At 42.2% G+C, this 18,577-nt stretch overlaps 2 protein-coding genes across 2 annotated transcripts in view; both read left to right on the top strand.

Annotated features, from left to right (window-relative positions):
• Window positions 1-1,692: 1,692 nt before the first annotated feature.
• POC1B (POC1 centriolar protein B) overlaps window positions 1,693-18,577 on the top strand; it is a 107,526-nt gene continuing 90,641 nt past the window's right edge. Inside the window, exons 1-2 of the mRNA XM_080662452.1 lie at window positions 1,693-1,857; window positions 2,465-2,549. Of these exons, the coding sequence (XP_080518578.1) occupies window positions 1,843-1,857; window positions 2,465-2,549 (100 nt within the window). The 5' untranslated portion in view covers window positions 1,693-1,842. The remainder of the gene's footprint in view (window positions 1,858-2,464; window positions 2,550-18,577) is intronic.
• On the top strand, window positions 2,948-7,731 carry LOC308245331 (polypeptide N-acetylgalactosaminyltransferase 4). Its single transcript, XM_080662451.1, has one exon. It carries the CDS (start codon window positions 3,068-3,070, stop codon window positions 4,814-4,816), a length of 1,749 nt encoding a protein of 582 aa, XP_080518577.1. The 5' UTR covers window positions 2,948-3,067; the 3' UTR covers window positions 4,817-7,731.

An 18,577-nucleotide genomic window follows, 5' to 3' on the forward strand; every position in this document is an offset into this window, starting at 1 on the left:
TATGACTGAATAACAGTCCATTGTATGTATGTATCACATTTATTTATCAATTCGTCTATTCAACATGTGAGTTGTTTCCACTTTTTGGCTATTGTGAGTAAGGCTGCTATAAATACTGGTGTGCAAGCATTTGTTCCAAGCCCCTACTTTCAGCACTGTGGGTACATACCTAGGAGTTAACATTTTTAGGAACAGCCAAACTGTTTTTCCACAGTGCTATGCCATTGTATATTCCCACCAGAATCCAGCATTATTTTAAGTATATAAGGCTTAAAAAAAACACGTCACACCTAGATTGGGAATAAATAGCAAGGCTGAGTCTTGCCACTTTGCTGACAAGTTGCCGGTATCAGCACTCTTGATGCATCACCTCCTAGAATAGAGCAATGTTTCTCCTTGTACACAGCTGAGACTCCCATAGCAATCATTTAAGGGGCTTATTACATATGAAGGACTCTGGTTCCACCCCCTATATGTTGAATCAGCACCTTTGGGAATGGGGTCCCCTAAATCATCATAATGTGTGCTAAAATATGAGGCTCAGAAACCTAGATTGTTAAGTGGGCAGGGAAGATATCTCAGTCACCTTTTTATTCCTCAGATACTCAACAAATTTATATTAGAATTAAACTAACACTGCAATCTAAAGCTATTTCCTATCTGCCTAATTGCTCAGTACAGTATTAATTAAAACTAAATTCTATCACATTCAGCAGTTAAACTGTAATTAAGTTATGTAGTATACCTTTCTATTGCATAGAGTATGTATTTTACCAGCTGTGATCTATTATGCCATCTTATACTGCCAAGAATTCTTATTCTGTATGTAATTTTCAGATGAGTCCTTCATGCTTTGAGGCTGGGTACAAAAGATATGGACTTGGAATTGGAAGAGCTGTCTCTCTGATTTTTGACAATTATATATAAAATATCTAAGAATCAAGTTTATAATTTGTCAACGTTGGTAACATTTTGTAACTCTGTCACCTTCATAATGTTGCTGAAGCTCAAGTGATATGTATAACGAAGCCTGCTGCAGAAATGGCTGTAGCTACTATGTGGCCTTGATAATTTAAACAAAACAAAAAGTTTATTCCTAAGTCTTCCTAAATACTAGATATGCTGCTGTATAAGTTGGTTGCTCTAAAACATACAAAAATGAGATTAGAATAGAAAAATAGAAAAACATTAAGTGGATGCACAACATTTATTTATTCATTCATTCATTCATCACATTTACCCACAATCTATATTTACATCACACAGGGCATTGTGTGAAAAATAGTAATTAAATAAATTTAAATCTGTTCTCCAGAGGTTTAGTTCCGTTGCGCACATTAAAGACTAGCAAGCTGCTCCCACTTTGTTCAAATCTCCCTCCGCTGTCGTAACAAGCAATAGGGGACCCGCTTGAATTCGCGGGCATTGTCTCTTTAAGGAGTAATAGAACTCCGATTGCATCGATCTCAGACTCTTTAGTTACCCTCTCGCTCCAAGCGGTTTCATTCCCATTACGGTGACTACTCTCTTTCTGGGTGTCAAGCCTGGAGGTGCGTGAGTGTAAATAAATGTTGGCCTTGGCGTGTGGTCGCCCCTGACCGTGGGGCGTCCGGCCTGCCAGCTGGAGGACGCCCGGCGGTGCCCGGCGCCGCGGAACCTCGGGGCTCGGCTGGCCATGCCTGGAGCGCGGGTGTGATTGGGGCCGCAGTTGTTGTAGTGACCGGGAGGCGCCGCCGCTCCAGGCAGACGGTTCCGGGCGCCGCATGGTCCCCCATCACACCTCATCCCCTTCTTTTCCCTGGGTTCCCCACCCGCAGGAACCGGTGGCCCACCGCTCCCCCCATGGCTTCCGTCCCGGTAAGGACGGGCTGGAAGCGACTCTCCGGAGCCGGTTTTGCGGACTGCGGGGCCAGGTCGGAGCCGCGCCCGCACCTGGCGGGAGGTGGAGGCAGGTGTCCGCCGCCGGGTCCGCAATCTCTAGCCCCTCGCCCCGGGCATCCGCATCTCCCCCGGTGCTGCCCAGGCGGTGGGAGCGTCCAGCCCTGGCCGGGCTCGGGACGGAGCCCCTGCAGGCGCACTGCCTCCGGAATTCTCGGAGGTTCCCGTGGAGCGCCTGCGTCAGAATCACCAGGAGGTTTTTAAAAAGCGCCGAAGCCGGGGCCCCGCGCGCACCGGTGACTGCGCGCCGCCGGGGGGCCCGGGAGCTTGCATTTCAAAAGCGCTGCCCGGGCGGTTTCTCAGGTCCTTGCGGTTCTGAGCAGCGCGAACCGAGGATGTTGCCGGCTCTGCGGGGGACGGGGACGCCCCCCGTCTCCCTGTGGGGCCGCCCGCGCGCGCTCCTGCGGGGCCTCCTGCCCGCGGACCCACCGCCCGTGGCCGCTCCGGGAGGGGACCGCGTGCATCCCCGACCCCCCGAATTCGAGGCCTGCACCTGCTTTCACACCTTGACCACTTTCCTTCCCAGGAGGACCCTGTCCTGGAGCGTTATTTTAAGGGCCACAAAGCTGCTATCACATCCTTGGACTTTAGTCCCAACGGCAAACAATTGGGTAAGTTGTATTCTCTCTCTCTCTCTTTTTTTTTTCCCTTTTTGTGACGGGGCAACGCTCAGCTGTTCGGAAACCTTGCCTCCTGTCCACGCCGGGCCCCTGGAGGACCACCGAGGTCCTAGGTGGGGGTTGAGGGCGGCCTGGAGCGCGGGGAGCCCGGCCGCGCTCGGGCCCGCCTAGGCCTGGTCTGGCCGAGACTTTCGCGAACTAACCGCCAGGAGGAGCGAGCGGGAGGGGGAGGGCTTTGTCCGCGCCCGGGAGGGTGGGTGTTGGCTGGGAGTTTGTGAAAAGTTGTGAGCAGCGCGGGAGGAAGTGCGGAGAGGAGTTGGGGCTGCGCCGCGGGCGGTGACTGAGGGCTCGGTGACCCCGGGAGGCCCCGCGGCCGCCGAGGAGCCGAGGACCTGCGGGAGAGCAGGGCCCTGCTCGGAAGTTCGCTCCTACCTGAGTCCGGAACGCCTGCGGCGGGTCCGCTGACCTTGCCCTGCGCGGAGACTGGTGGCCGCGCCCGCGCACCGGCCATGCGGATCCGGGTGGCCGCGCGGTGGACCTGGGCAGGCAAAAGCTGCCTGCTGCTGGCGCTCCTGACCGTGGCCTACGTCCTGGTGGAACTCTCGGTCTCCACTCTCCATGCCTCCCCGGGAGCGGGCCTTGCCTGGGAGCGGGGGCCGAGGCAGCTCCCTGACCCCGAGAAAAAGGCAGAAGATCTGTCCCGACCGCTGTACGATAAGCCGCCTGCAGACCCCCATGCCCTTGGGGAGTGGGGAAAAGCCAGCAAACTCCAGCTCAGCGAGGCTGAACGGAAGCAGCAAGAGGAACTCATTGAGAGATATGCCATTAATATCTACCTCAGTGACAGGATCTCCCTGCACCGCCACATAGAGGATAAGAGAATGTACGAGTGCAAGTCCAAGACGTTTAACTACAGACGACTTCCCACCACCTCCGTTATCATCGCTTTCTACAACGAAGCCTGGTCCACTTTGCTCCGCACCATTCACAGTGTTTTAGAAACCTCCCCCGCTGTCCTTCTGAAGGAGATCATCTTAGTGGATGACTTGAGTGACCGGGTTTATTTGAAGACACAACTTGAAACGTATATCAGCAATCTCGATAGAGTCCGCTTGATTAGGACAAACAAGCGGGAGGGGTTGGTTAGGGCCCGCCTGATTGGGGCCACTTTTGCTACGGGGGATGTTCTCACTTTCCTGGATTGTCACTGTGAGTGTAATTCTGGTTGGTTGGAACCCCTTTTGGAAAGGATTGGTGAGGATGAAACGGCAGTTGTTTGTCCTGTTATAGATACCATTGATTGGAATACTTTTGAATTCTATATGCAGACTGGGGAACCCATGATTGGTGGGTTTGACTGGCGTTTAACGTTCCAGTGGCATTCTGTCCCCAAACATGAAAGGGACAGGTGGAAGTCGAGAATTGAGCCAATCAGATCGCCCACCATGGCCGGAGGACTGTTTGCTGTCAGCAAGAAATATTTTGAGTACCTTGGAACATATGACACTGGAATGGAAGTGTGGGGAGGTGAAAACCTGGAGCTGTCTTTTAGGGTGTGGCAGTGTGGAGGGAAACTGGAGATCCACCCGTGTTCCCATGTGGGCCACGTATTCCCTAAGCGGGCTCCATATGCTCGGCCCAATTTTCTACAGAACACTGCTCGGGCAGCGGAAGTGTGGATGGATGAGTACAAAGAACATTTCTACAATCGAAACCCTCCAGCAAGGAAAGAAGCTTACGGGGATATTTCTGAAAGAAAATTACTACGAGAACGTCTGAAGTGCCAGAGCTTTGATTGGTATTTGAAAAATGTGTTTTCGAACTTACACGTTCCAGAGGATAGGCCAGGCTGGCACGGAGCTATTCGAAGTATGGGGATCTCTTCTGAATGTTTAGATTATAATGCTCCTGACAACAACCCCACAGGTGCTAACCTTTCACTGTTTGGATGCCATGGTCAAGGGGGCAATCAATTCTTTGAATATACTTCAAACAAAGAAATCAGGTTTAATTCTGTGACAGAGTTATGTGCAGAGGTTCCTGAGCAAAAAAATCACGTAGGAATGCAAAATTGTCCAAAAGATGGGTTCCCTGTGCCAGCAAACATTATTTGGCATTTTAAAGAAGACGGAACCATTTTTCATCCACACTCAGGACTCTGTCTTAGTGCTTATCGGACACCTGAGGGCCGACCTGATGTGCAGATGAGAACTTGTGATGCTCTGGATAAAAATCAAATCTGGAAGTTTGAGAACTAAAAGAGCACAGCAGCACTTTAGTCCTGAGCTGGCGGTATATTCCGGAAAGTCCAAGAGCCTCAATGGAGATTATATTTTATCAGAAATCACCCAGTGGTCATCTATGAGAGTGCCGTATAAATCTGTGTTTCTTCTTGGCATAGAACACAAACTGATACGCAGAGAGCTGCTGTTTCACGTTTGAAAGTGCCTTACTTAGAGGTTGTTTTATTTCAGAGCTCTGTCAATATGGCTTCTTCTTAAAGAAGTTGACTGTGAATTGAGATACACAAAACATTTAGGTGCCAGATGATATTACAGAATGTAAAAGTCCCAAGTAAAATAGGTGATTTTTGTTCATGGGTAAGTTCACTGCACATCCCATTTTTTTAACAAACTCTTAAATGTGCGGTTTGAGCTAAAGCTGTTTTGATTATACATAGAATTTGGATTTCTTTAACCAACACATTAACATTTAGGGTTTGTTTATTTTTTCTAATTTTTTAAAATGAAGTGGAAATCAAAGAAAGTTGATTTTAAGGAGAAAGGCCTGGTTTGGATATGTGTGTCATTAGAAGAGGGCATTAATTTGAATGTGAGTTTGGAGGTCTTTTTTTACATACAGACATCTCAGAAAAATATACCCACATCTGAATGAAATGGGGAGATCTTTACATTCCACACTTTGTAAACTTGAGCTATTGGATTTAACTGATCTATAGTGATACCTCAAATAGCTTTGATTTCATAACCTGTCCTGTCTGTGAACTTGTTTGTGTGTTAGGGCATTTTCTAATTGCACTTCCTTAAGTTATGAATGTACAAGAGAGGGACTCATTCAGAATACTGTACTTCCTTCACTTTGTTAATGCTTAATCACTTAAAGTAAATACAATTGAGGCCTCTCTGAAGTTAAACCCAACTGTGTTTATTGAAATGTGTGAAACCGAAAGTGGGCCCTGTTTTGCAGAGGCTGTGGAACTCTTCTGTGAGTTCTTGCTGCTTAGGGCATTTCAGGATTAATTTTAAGAAGATAAGGAAAGAAGCCTGTCTTAACAATGGTGAATGCTGCCTTCCAGCTTATTTCCACTGAGCCTCACACTTAGGCAGCTTTCCAAAAGTGGGAAAATGACTGAGTGAATGAATGAATGGCTCAGCCCAGGAATGTGACTGGTCAAGTCATTTGACCAAATGACTCAGTTTGGCCCTCGATTTCCTGATCTGTAAAATGTGGATGCTGGATTAGATCGATCCTGAAGATCTCTTCCAGCTCTGAAATGTTATGATTATGCATTATATCCGTCTCAGTTTCAGTCATTGTGCAATCTTTACAACACTTTTTATCTCTTCACTTTTAACATAGGTAATGTTTTTGAGCAACGTTCAGTCCAGTTATGAAGCTGGGAAAAAGAATTGGTTTTAAAACTTACATGAGCTGAGCTCACCTGCAGTGGTTTATTTTTGGATTGAGTGGAAAGTTGTATTCATTTCATTTTGACAATTGTTGAACCAATTTTTGTTTTTATCTTTAATCTTTCAAACTGTAAGTAATCTTTTGGGGCAAGGTTGTAAATATTTCCCAAACTAAATAATTGGAGAAGTAAACATACTTAAACAAATGGTTTAATTGCAATGTTATATTTAGAAATCTAAATTTAGAATTAAATCTCAATTAGTTCACTTTGGCCTAGATTTTTGAAAAATACATGCTTGATAAAGAATTAATCCACAGTCCTTATATGAAAAGTTGTGTTCAGTGTCTACTTAATGACCTAGCAACTTTGCAAAATCTGAATTTAAGAAAAATTTTTAGGATAGTTATTTCAAAAAGTAAAATTGCTCAGTGGCTTGAATATTTTTATTTTTTTATTTTGCTTCTTAAAATGAAAATGTGTTATTAGCTTTCTGTAAGTTACCTGGCAACCTTAAAGTTTATCAAAGAATTGCCCAGATTCCATGTACAATGTGCATGGCACTGGATATAATTTAAAGAGGACTTATCATAGTGCTCTGAATTTTACAAAAGGGTTGACTGACAACAGATATTCTCCTAAATCCACCCTCTCCCTATGCTCAGTCTGCCTTTTTTTAATTATTAAATTACCTTTTCTTTTTTAATTTATTTTTATTATTATTCTTAGCCCCCTATCAAATGGGAGAATTAAAATTGATATATTATGGAAGTACATACTGGTATTATTTTTATTCTAGTATCTTGCTGCTCATGTCAAGAGGGAAAGGGAACATTAGAAAGTAGAGTAGTACTTAATTATTTACTCTTGATCTAAATTTCAGGGCTTTTTGGAAGAAATTTTAGACTAATGCTTTATTTATAGCAATAATTTGGAAGAGCCGAAACCGATTTGACTCAGTGGATAGAGCGTCGGCCTGCGGACTGAAAGGTCCCGGGTTCGATTCCGGTCAAGGGCATGTACCTTGGTTGCAGGCACATCCCCAGTGGGAGGTGTGCAGAAGGCAGCTGATCGATGTTTCTCTCTCATCGATGTTTCTCTCTCATCGATGTTTCTGGCTCTCTATCCCTCTCCCTTCCTCTCTGTAAAATATCAATAAAATATATTTTTTAAAAAAAATAATTTGGAAGAGTTAGGCTGTTCATTCCTTACAATCCTGTACATAACTGAAGAATGAGACTTTCACTTTTCATGCATAGGCATTTCCAATTTAATTTGAAAAACACACTCTAAAACTGTAAACAAAATATATTTGGATGTCCTACTTCTAATTTATTGGTACCAAAGCTCTTTTTTGTTGGGGGCAATTAAGAGTTTACCTTTTAAGTTAATTTACATGCTTAATCATAACTTTAGTAAAATATTTGCTAAACAAGAAGTTTCAACTTTAAATGGCCAGTCACTATGTCATTTAGTATCCGAGTCTCTGAATAGTTTGACCATCTAACTAGGCATTTTTATAAGTCGTTTAAAAAAAAAAAAGATAAGCTAGTCATATGCAGGATCTCTATAACTCAAAATAACTTGTTAGTAAAAAAATGTGTATTCATTATCTATTGGCAAATCAAGCATTTCTAGATTGAAGTCAAGGTTATTTTTAAGTTGTGTAGTCATAGTTGATTTAGTATCTCAATTTGAATTGATAAAACAGTTCTCACTTGTTTGTCTTTTTGAGTTCGTGTTTTAAGAATATTTTTAAATGAGCACAAAGAATGTTGAGATTCAGCCAGGCATGTGTGGCTCAGTGGTTGAGTGTTGACCTATGAACCAGAAGGTCCCGGTTCACTTTCCAGTAAGGGCACATGCCCAGATTTCAGGCTCAATCCCCAGTGGGGTGCATGCAGGAGGCAGCTGATCAATGATTCTCTCTCATCATTTATGTTTCTGTCTCTCTCTCCCTCTCCCTTCCTCTCTGAAGTCAATAAAATATATTTTTTAAAAAAAGAATATTGAAGTTCAGATTAATCTGTTTTGAATGATGCATTTTTTTCTGTGTGATGAGCAGTTTCTATCTTTTTTTCCCTTTGTTAATGTATTTGCAATATTGATTAAGACAGAATAAAATGTGTGCCTGATTATTTTTGCAAATGGATTTTGATTACTTTAGTCTATGGGATCACTGTTCCTGTGTATACATTTGTTGATAGTGCAGAAGTAAGTTAAACTTGTAATTCTTTAACTTAATTGGGAATGCAGACAGTATGCTATAAAAAAGTCAAGTTTTCTGTATTATTTTGCAAAGTGTCATAAACCAGCAAGTATTCTGAAATGGTGGTAGCACTATTTATGCATTAACTACTCAAACTGGGAATAATTAGGGATCTCTGGGACCCACTGAGGGCACTATAAAAGAGAGCAAGTGGGCACCTGGGCACATTAGCACTAATTTCACAGCCTGGGCTAAAAAAAAAAAGTCCTATAAAACCCGTTGTCTCACACTTTCTCAACCTTCTTCTCTCATCATCCTGTCCCTATGGGCAATTCCTGTCCAACAGTAGCATCTCTCTTCTTTAGTGATCCCTGCCTACCACCCTGCCCCCCTGCCTCCACCCAGCCTGACACACTGCCTGAGAACTACTAGCCTAAGAATTGAACTTGATTCATCATGTGTCTTATAGCCACATTGAAGATATGTATAGTTGAGCTTAACACATTTTCTCTGATCTCTTGTATTTTATAATGTTTAAAAAGTCGCTATAAATACGTGTGTTATAATCTTGCTTTCTTATGAGGTGACTACAACCCTGTGCAAATCATTTCATGTCTCTATATTTGTTTCATAAATATGAAAAACAAATGGGAAAAACTGTAGAGATGATACATTAGTGGTTGCCAGAGACTGGGGAAGGGAGGAATAGCAAATGATTGCTAATGAGCATGGTTGGTTTTTTTTTTTGGGGGGGGGGCATTGATGGTGATGAGAATGTTCTGGAATTATTAGATAGTGACAACGGTGGTACAACTTTGGGCAAAACACTGAATTGTACACTTTAAAAGGGGGAAGTTACAGTATGTGAATTATATCTCAATTTAAAAAATAAATTTCAGGGTAATAAAGAGGCTGGAGAATTTCATGTGTCCTAGAAAATATTTCTCTTTTCTGTGTTCCTCTGTGCATACTAGATTTTAAAACAGGCCAGCAGTATTTATTAGTAATATTTGAATCGTTTTGTGATTTAGTAGAATTAAGAACCTTATATATAATGTGAATCTCCCAGTTAAGTATTAGGCTGCAGTAGGAAATCAGTTGTTATTGGAGTTTTTCCTAAAATTCAGAAAAACCTCAATCCTTTAGAATAGTAGGTAGAGATTATTATAAAAGGTGAATGAGTTCCCAAGGTATACAGTTTGTTCATGGCAGAACTGAAGAGTAGAGAAACAACTTGCTAGTAATCGGGTACTACTTTTCCTTTTTTACCCAGCTTGGCCATTATATCATGCTGGCCTGGGAGAGAGATCTGCTGCAGGCCTCATGTCCTGAGCTGTCTGGTGACCCTTCTAACCCATTTATTTGTACTTATCTAATCCTGTTCAAAGGGGAATGGGAGGTGCTGTTTTTACTCAGTACTTCTTTATTTAGTTATTGCCACTGTGCCAGGTGCTGGCCCACGCTTGGGTATACCAAAGGAAGTTAACAAAGCAGGTGTGCCAGAGTGGTATGAAGAATTTACAGTCCAGTGATAAGAGACAAAGAGTAACAAGCAAACACACAAATTATATGCAGGTTCAACTTGGAAACAGGAAAATAATCGAATGCTGCGAGGGATGATAATTGTGACAACATACTTAAGTGTACGGGTCAAACAACATTTCTCTGTGGAAGTTAGATTTAAGTCAAGACCTAAAGGAGGAGTTAGCTAGGCAAAGACTAGAGAGCATGGTATAGAATAGCATTTAGCAGAAGGATGGGAAAGAGCTTGTCCTCAATCAAGGAAATAAAAGGCAGTCAGCATGGGTAAAGCCATGCACCAAGAAAGAGAGCTTTGGGAGATGAAGTTGCAGGGGGAGGCAGAGGCAGCTTGGGTAAGGCCTTGGAGGCTAGGAGGCTATAGTGGGTTAAATAGTGGCCCTCCAAAAGATATGCCCATGTCCTAATCCCCAGAACCTGTAAATGTGACAGTATTTGTAAATAAAGGTCTTTGCAAATGCACTTAAGTTAAGGATCTTGAGAAGAAATAATCTAGAATGACCTGGGTGGGCCCTAAGTCCAATGACTAGTGTTCTTATAAGACAAACGAAGGAGATAAGAGAAAGCCATATGAAGCCAGAGATAGAGAATTGGAGTGATTGAGCCACAAGCCAGGGAGATCCGAAAGACACCAGAAGCTGGAAGAGGCAAGGAATCGCTAGCCTTTAGAGCAGGGTGGGAACCTTTTTTCTGCCAAGGGCCATTTGGATATTTATAACATCATTTGTGGGCCATACAAAATTATCAACTTAAAAAATTAGCCTGCTGTATTTGGCCAAACATTAACTCACCCCTAATGCGTTGGCAGGGCCAGACCAAATATTTCACATGTCTTATGAGGCCCGTGGGCTGGACATTCCCTACCCCTGCTTTAGAGGGAGTGTGGTATTGCCAGCACCTAGATTTTAGACTTCCAGTTTCTAGAACTGTGAGAGAATAAATTTCTGTTGTTTTAAGCCTCCAAATTTTTGGTAATGTGTTATGGCAGCTTCAAGAAACTAAGAGGCCATTTTTTAGGACTTTTTCTGAGAGTTGTGGGAAGCCATTGAGAGTTTTAAGTAAGGAAATAATATCTGAATTATACATCAGAAAGATCACTGTGGCTACCATGGGGAGACTGAACTATTAGCAGAGAAATTAAGAGATATTATAGTAATACTAGAGGCCTAGTGCATGAAAATTCATGTACTGGAGTGGGGGGTCCCTCAGCCTGGCCTGCCACCTCTCACAGTCTGGGAGAGCCCTTGGGGGTGGGAGGCGACCCGGCGATCAGGGGAAGGCGATGCCCCATCACACCTCTGCTGCTGCCACTGCCAGCAGCGCAAGCCTCGGCCGGCCCTGGTTACCTGAGCCTTGGGCGGCCCTGGGTGGCTGGGCAGCTGCCATCCAAGGCTTGCCTGCTCCTCGGGCCGGCCCTGGGAGGCTGGGGGGCTGAAGGGACTGGGGGACTCTGGAGGCAGGCGTGTGGCAAGGCTGGGCCCACCCCAGCAGGGCTGAGGGGACTGGGCGCCACCATCTTGTGGCTGTGGGCACCGCCATCTTTGAGGGCGGGGCAGCCAATTAACATATTCCCTCCTTATTGGCTGTGGGAACTGCCATCTTTGAGGGTGGGGCAGTCAGTTAGCATATTCCCTCCTTATTGGCTGTGGGCGGTGTGAGGGTCAATTAGCATATTCCCTCTTTATTAGATAGGATCAACAGGAGATGATGGTGGTTTTAGTCAAAAATGGTGATCTTGAAAGTAAAGAGGTGGTCTGGGAAAGAAAGAGATTTGGGAGTTATTAGCATACAGATGGTATTTAAAGTCATGGGAATAGATAAAGTCACCTGGGAAGAACATAGAACAATGAGGGCAAATGGCCCATATCTGAGTCCAGAAGATCTCCAAGCTTTAGATCAGAAGAGGAAATAACAACAACAAAATCTAAGAAGGAATAATCAGAAAGATAGGAGGGAAAGCCATGTAGTAGGGCCTCATGAAAGCTAGGGTCTAGAGTAGGATAAAAATGTTGAAGAGAATGTAGAAGATACCAAATAGTCATTATTTTTTTAAATATATTTCTTTATTGATTTCAGAGAGGAAGGGAGAAGGAGAGAGAGATAGAAACATCAATGATGACAGAGAATCATTGATTGGCTGCCTCCTGCACACCCCCTACTGGGGATCTAGCCCACAGCCCGGACATGTGCCCTTGGCTGGAATCGAACCAGGGACCCTTCAGTCCGCAGGTCAATGCTCTATCCACTGAGCCAAACTGGCTAGGACCCAAATAGTCATTATTGAGCACTACTGGGCAGTGTAGAAGTTCATATGAAATTAGTGATCATGAATTTACAGTGTTCCCAATCTGTCTGGGGTTGTGTCTAGCATTTTCACTGGCACAGATAGAGTCTCAGAAAAGGCAGAATGATTGGGATTTTGCCAGGCTAGCCTGAAGGAAGGCAGGAGAGTCAAGGGATTGAATGTGTGTGTAAGAGGGGAATTGTAAATTGGATAGTTAAATGAAGATGGTAAAAAGAGCCTTCCTGAGGAACACAGGTCAATGGATTAGACTTCTGGATGAAGTGACCTCTATGAAAAGGCAAGTTGTCAGAGGGTATGGCAAGTTTCAATTGGTGATATGGGAAGTGTTCAGATTCTGCTGGTGACGAGATCCAGGGTGTAAGCACAGAATAAATTATGGAGGAGGCAAAGAAAGCCTTACTATGCCCTTGGTTTGAAATGTTCTTCACCATCTCCCTCTTTGCTTGACTGGCTCCTTCTTACCCTTCATACCCCCATTTAAAAATGCCACTAATCACTCCATTTGAAGTGAGTATTCTGCCCCACACAAAATTCTCATTCTGACTTCCTACTTTATCTTCCTACTTGCTTGTTTGTTTTCCTTTTCTCCATGTGAATATAAGCTCCCCATTTAGAGATTTTGGCTACTTTGTTACTTAGCACTTCCCCTGACCCACCCACAAATGCCTTACATGTCATAGGGGTGAGATATCTGTTGAATCTACTATAATAATAAAAACGTAATATGCTAATTGGACTGGCCGTCCTTCTTGACGACCTTGGGAGCCGGGGCTGCTGCCTCGGCCCTCAGAGCCCCTTGCATGAATTTGTGCATTGGGCCTCTAGTGAACTAATAATACCAAGTGTTGGAATGGAGAGGAAGACTGTCCTGCAGTAGGTGAGGTGTGAAAGAGAAAATAATTGTTGCTTGAAAGGGTTTTGGCAATCTTGGTGTCATCAAGCAAGGTTAAGGTTTAAGTAGTTAAGGACAAGGAGGGTCTAGTGGTAACTTTTGGGAAGGAGAGAAGGCATGGTGTCAAGTTCAGCTAAGGAGATACCTAGAGCGTATGGCAGTGAGAGTACATGATCATTGATGACCAAAGCTTAAGGCTTAAACTTCTGGTCATGATTGGAGAAAACAGAACACTAAGCATGATGGATTTCTTTAAAAAAAAAAAAACACTTTTGTCATTAAATTAGAGTTGACACACAATGTTATATTAGTTTCAGGTGTACATCATACTGATTAGATATTTATATACCTTACATAATATTACAATGTTACTTACATGATTATTTTACATGATTAATTTCTTCTTGATAGCCTTTTCTGTGTTTCACAGGATAGGTTGAGAGGTGATCAGAGGAGAGAGAGGAGAGGGGATGGGAGAAAGCAATATCTGTGAAGTGTTGTCACCCCTTTTTATGAATGCAGAAGCTGAGATTTCAGTAACTTTCCTGAAGCTATGGAGCAAATGAACAGCAGGGCTTGGCTGAGCTTGGTCTGGAGCTGGACTCTGGGGGCACGCTCAAGTATACAAACATTAGAAGAGATTAGAAGTATTTTCACATAGTTTTCAGAATCTGAGCTGCACTTCAGAAGTTTCCATTTAAAATGATAAAATTTTAACATTGAAGTTCTCAGTTTTTTCCCCTTTTTTCTTTTTTCCCCATTTATTTATTTATTTATTTATTTATTTATTTATTTATTTATTTATTTAATTTCTTTATTGATTAAGGTATTACATATGTGTCCTCATCCCTCCATTAAACCCCCAACCCCTGCCCCCACTCATGCCCTCACCTCCCTGGTGTTCGTGTCCATTGGGTAGGCTTATACTCATATGTACAAGTCCTTTGGTTGATCTCTCCTCCTTTCCCCCACCCTCCCCTATCTTCCCTCTGAGGTTTGGCAGTCTGATCGATGCTTCTCTGTCTCTGGATCTGTCCCTGTTCATCAGTTTATGTTGTTCATTATATTCCACAAATGAGTGAGATCATGTTGTATTTATCTTTCTCTGACTGGCTTATTTCACTTAGCATAATGCTCTCCAGTTCCATCCATGCTGTTGCAAATGGTAAGAACTCCTTTTTTACTGCAGCGTAATATTCCATTGTGTAGATGTATGACAGTTTTTTAATCCACTCATCTGCTGATGGGCACTTAGGCTGTTTCCAAATCTTAGCTATTGTAAATTGTGCTGCTATGAACATAGGGGTGCATATATCCTTTCTGATTGGTGTTTCCAGTTTCTTGGGATATATTCCTAGAAGTGGGATCACTGGGTCAAATGGGAGTTCCATTTTTAGTTTTTTGAGGAAACTCCATACTGTTCTCCACAGTGGCTGCACCAGTCTGCATTCCCACCAGCAGTGCAAAAGAGTTTCTTTTTCTCCGCATCCTCACCAACACTTGTCATTTGTTGATTTGTTGATGATAGCCATTCTGACAGGTGTGAGATGGTACCGCATTGTTGTTTTGATTTGCATCTCTCTGATGATTAGTGACTTTGAGCAGGTTTTCATATGTCTCTTGGCCTTCCTTTGGTCCTTCAAAAAGTGTCTGTTTAGGTCCTTTGCCCATTTTTTGATTGGATTGTTTATCTTCCTTTTGTTAAGTTGTATGAGTTCCCTGAAAATGTTGGAGATTAAACCCTTATTGGTGATGACATTGGCAAATATGTTCTCCCATGCAGGGGGCTTTCTTGTTGTTTTGTTGATGGTTTCTTTTGCTGTGCAAAAGCTTTTTATTTTGATGTAGTCCCATTTGTTTATTTTCTCTTTAGTTTCCATTGCCCTAGGAGCAGTATCGGTGAAGAAGTTCCTTTGGCATATGTCTGAGATTTTGCTGCCTGTGGATTCCTCTAGTATTTTTATGGTTTCCCGTCTTATGTTTAAGTCCTGTATCCATTTTGAGTTTATTTTTGTGTATGGTGTAAGTTGGTGGTCTAGTTTCATTTTTTTGCATGTATCTGTCCAATTTTCCCAACACCATTTGTTGAAGAGACTGTCTTAACTCCATTTTATGTTCATGCCTCTTTTGTCAAATATTAATTGGGCATAGTGTTTTGGGTCGATTTCTGGGTTCTCTATTCTATTTCATTGATATGTCTGTTCTTGTGCCAGAACCAGGCTGTTTTAAGAACAGTGGCTTTGTAATACAGCTTGGTATCTGGTATTGAGATCCCACCTACTTTGTTCTTCTTTCTCAGGATTGCTGCAGCTATTCGGGGTCCTTTTTTATTCCAGATGAATTTTTGGAAAGTTTGTTGTAGGTCTGTGAAATATGCCGTTGGTATTTTAATGGGGATTGCATTGAATCTGTAGATTGCTTTGGGTAGTATGGACATTTTGATGATGTTGATTCTACCAATCTATGAACACGGTATGTTCTTCCATCTGTTTATGTCTTCCTCGATCTCTTTTTTCAGTGTCCTGTAGTTTTTCACATATAGGTCTTTTACCTCCTTAGTTAAGTTTATTCCTAGGTATCTTAATTTTTTTGGTGCAGTGGTAAATGGGATTGCTTTTTTAGTCTCTCTTTCTATAAGTTCACTATTGGTGTAAAGAAATGCCATAGGTTTCTTGGCATTAATTTTGTATCCTGCTACATTGCCAAATTCGTTTATTAAGTCTAATAATTTTTTGATGGAGTCTTTAGGGTTTTCTATGTACAATATCATGTCAACTGCGAATAAGGACAGTTTTACTTCTTCTTTTCCAATTTGGATGCCTTTTATTTGTTCTTCTTATCAGATCTCAATGGCTAGTACTTCCAGTACTGTGTTGAACAGGAGTGGTGAGAGTGGGCATCCCTGTCTTGTTCCTGTTCTTAGGGGAAATGGTTTTAGTTTTTGTCCATTAAGTATGATGTTGGCTGTGGGTTTTTCATATAAGGCTTTTATTATGTTGAGGTATGATCCTTCTATTTCCACCTTGCTGAGAGTTTTTATCAAGAAGGGGTGTTGGATTTTGTCAAATGCTTTTTCTGCATCAATTGAAATGATTATGTGATTTTTATCTCTCAATTTGTTTATGTGATATGTCACGTGTATTGATTTGCGGATATTGTATCATCCTTGCATCCCCGGGATAAATCCTACTTGGTCATGGTGTATGATCTTTCTGATGTATTGCTGGATCCGATTTACTAGAATTTTGTTGAGGATTTTGACATCTATGTTCACGAGGGCCATTGGCCTGTAATTCTCTTTCATTCTGTTGTCTTTATCTGGTTTTGGTATTAGGGTGATGCTGGCTTCATAGAATGAGCTTGGAAGTGTTCCTTCCTCTTGAATTTTTTGGAATAGTCTGAGGAGGATAGGTTTTAGTTCTTCCTTGAATGTTTGGTAAAACTCCCCTGTGAAGCCGTCTGGCCCCGGGCTTTTGTTTGCTGGAAGCTTTTTGATGACTGCTTCAATTTCTTCCATAGTTATTGGCCTATTGAGATGTTTAGAATCTTCCTGATTGAGTTTTGGAAGTTTGTATTTTTCTAGGAATGAGTCTATTTCCTCCAAGTTGTCTAGTTTGTTGGAGTAGAGTTGTTCATAGTATTTTTTAACAATCCTTTGTATTTCTGTGGGGTCTGTTGTTATTTTGCCTCTCTCATTTCTGATTTTGTTTATTTGAGTCCTTTCTCTTTGCTTCTTGGTGAGCCTGGCTAGAGGTTCATCAACCAGCTCTTGGTTTCATTGATCTTTTGTATTATTTTTTTTTGGTCTCTATGTCATTTATTTCTGCTCTGATCATTATTATCTCCTTCCTTCTGCTCACTCTGGGCTTTTCTCGTTGCTCTCTTTCTAATTCTTTGAGTTGTAGAGTTAGATGATTTACTACCATTTTTTCTTACTTTTTGAGGTAGGCCTGTAGAGCTATGAACTTCCCTCTCACGATTGCTTTCATTGTGTCCCAGGGATTTTGGATTGTTGTGTTGTTGTTGTCATTAGTTTCCAGGATGCTTTTAATTTCTCCTTTGATCTCATTGGTAACCCAGTCATCGATAATAATAAAAGCGTAATATGTTAATTAGACCAGACAGCCGAACAACCTTCCAGAAGTCCTTCCAGATGATCTTCCGGATGAAGCCGGGGCTGTGAAGGCCAAGGCAAGCCACCACGGCTGTGTGGGTCAAGCCCCTTTCACGTATTTCGTGCATTAGGCCTCTAGTTATTTAATAGCATGCTATTCAGCTTCCAAGTGTTTGAGACTTTTGGATTGTTTTTATTGTAGTTTATTTCTAATTTTATGTCATTGTGGTCTCAGAAGATGCTTGGTATGATTTCAGTCTTCTTGAATTTGGGGAGCCTTTGCTTGTGACTCAATATGTGGTCTATTTTTGAAAATGTCCCATGTGCCCTTGAGAGGAACGTATATTCTGTGGCTTTGGGATGCAATGTTCTGAAGATGTCAGTTAAATCTATCTGATCTAGTGAGTCATTTAGGATTGCTGTGTCTTTGCTGATTTTTTGTCTAGAGGATTTATCCAGCGACGTCAATGGTGTATTAAAGTCCCCTACTATGATTGTATTGTTGTCGATCTCTCCCTTGATATCTTCCAGGACTTTTGTTATGTATTTTGGTGCTCCTGCGTTGGATGCATATATGTTTATCAGGGTTATCTCCCGTTGTTGTATCGATCCCTTTAGTATTATGAAGTGGCCTTCCTTTGAGGTCTATTTTGTCAGATATAAGTATTGCTACCTCAACTTTTTTTTCATTTCCATTTGCCTGAAAGATATTTTTCATCTCCTCACTTTCAATCTGTGTGAGTCCCTTGTTCTGAGGTGGGTGTCTTCTAGACAGCATATATATGGGTCATGTTTTTTTATCCATTCAGCCACTCGATGTCTTTTGATTGGAGCTTTTAGTCCATTTACATTTAAAGTTATTACTGAAAGGTACTTGTTTGTAGTCATATCTATTTTTGTGTCTGTGTTCCTTCTTACCTTTTTTTTTCTTCTTTTTACAGTATTCCTTTTAGCATTTCTTGCATTGCTGGTTTGGTAGTGATAAACTCCCTTAGCCTTTTTTTGTCTGCGAAGCTCCTGATTTCCCCTTCAATTTTGATTGATAGTCTTGCTGGATAGAGTATTCTTGGATTCAGTCCTTTGCTTTGCAACACTTTGTATACCTCCTTCCATTCCCTTCTAGCTTGATGTGTTTCTGTTGAGAAATCATCTGATAATCTGATGGGGGATCCTTTGTAGGTAACCCTCTGTCTCTCTCTTGCCGCCTTTAAGCTTCTCTCTTTGTCATTAATATTTGCCTTTGAAATTATGACGTGTCTTGGTGTGGGTCTTTTGGGATTGATCCTGCTTGGAACTCTCTGTACTTGTGTA

This window comes from Plecotus auritus (genome assembly GCF_963455305.1).
Source record: "Plecotus auritus genome assembly, chromosome: 3".
Classification (NCBI taxonomy): domain Eukaryota; kingdom Metazoa; phylum Chordata; class Mammalia; order Chiroptera; family Vespertilionidae; genus Plecotus; species Plecotus auritus.

Excerpts from the sequence above, each read along its gene's own strand:
- LOC308245331 (XM_080662451.1), top strand. The coding sequence starts at position 3,068 with ATGCGGATCCGGGTGGCCGCGCGGTGGACCTGGGCAGGCAAAAGCTGC.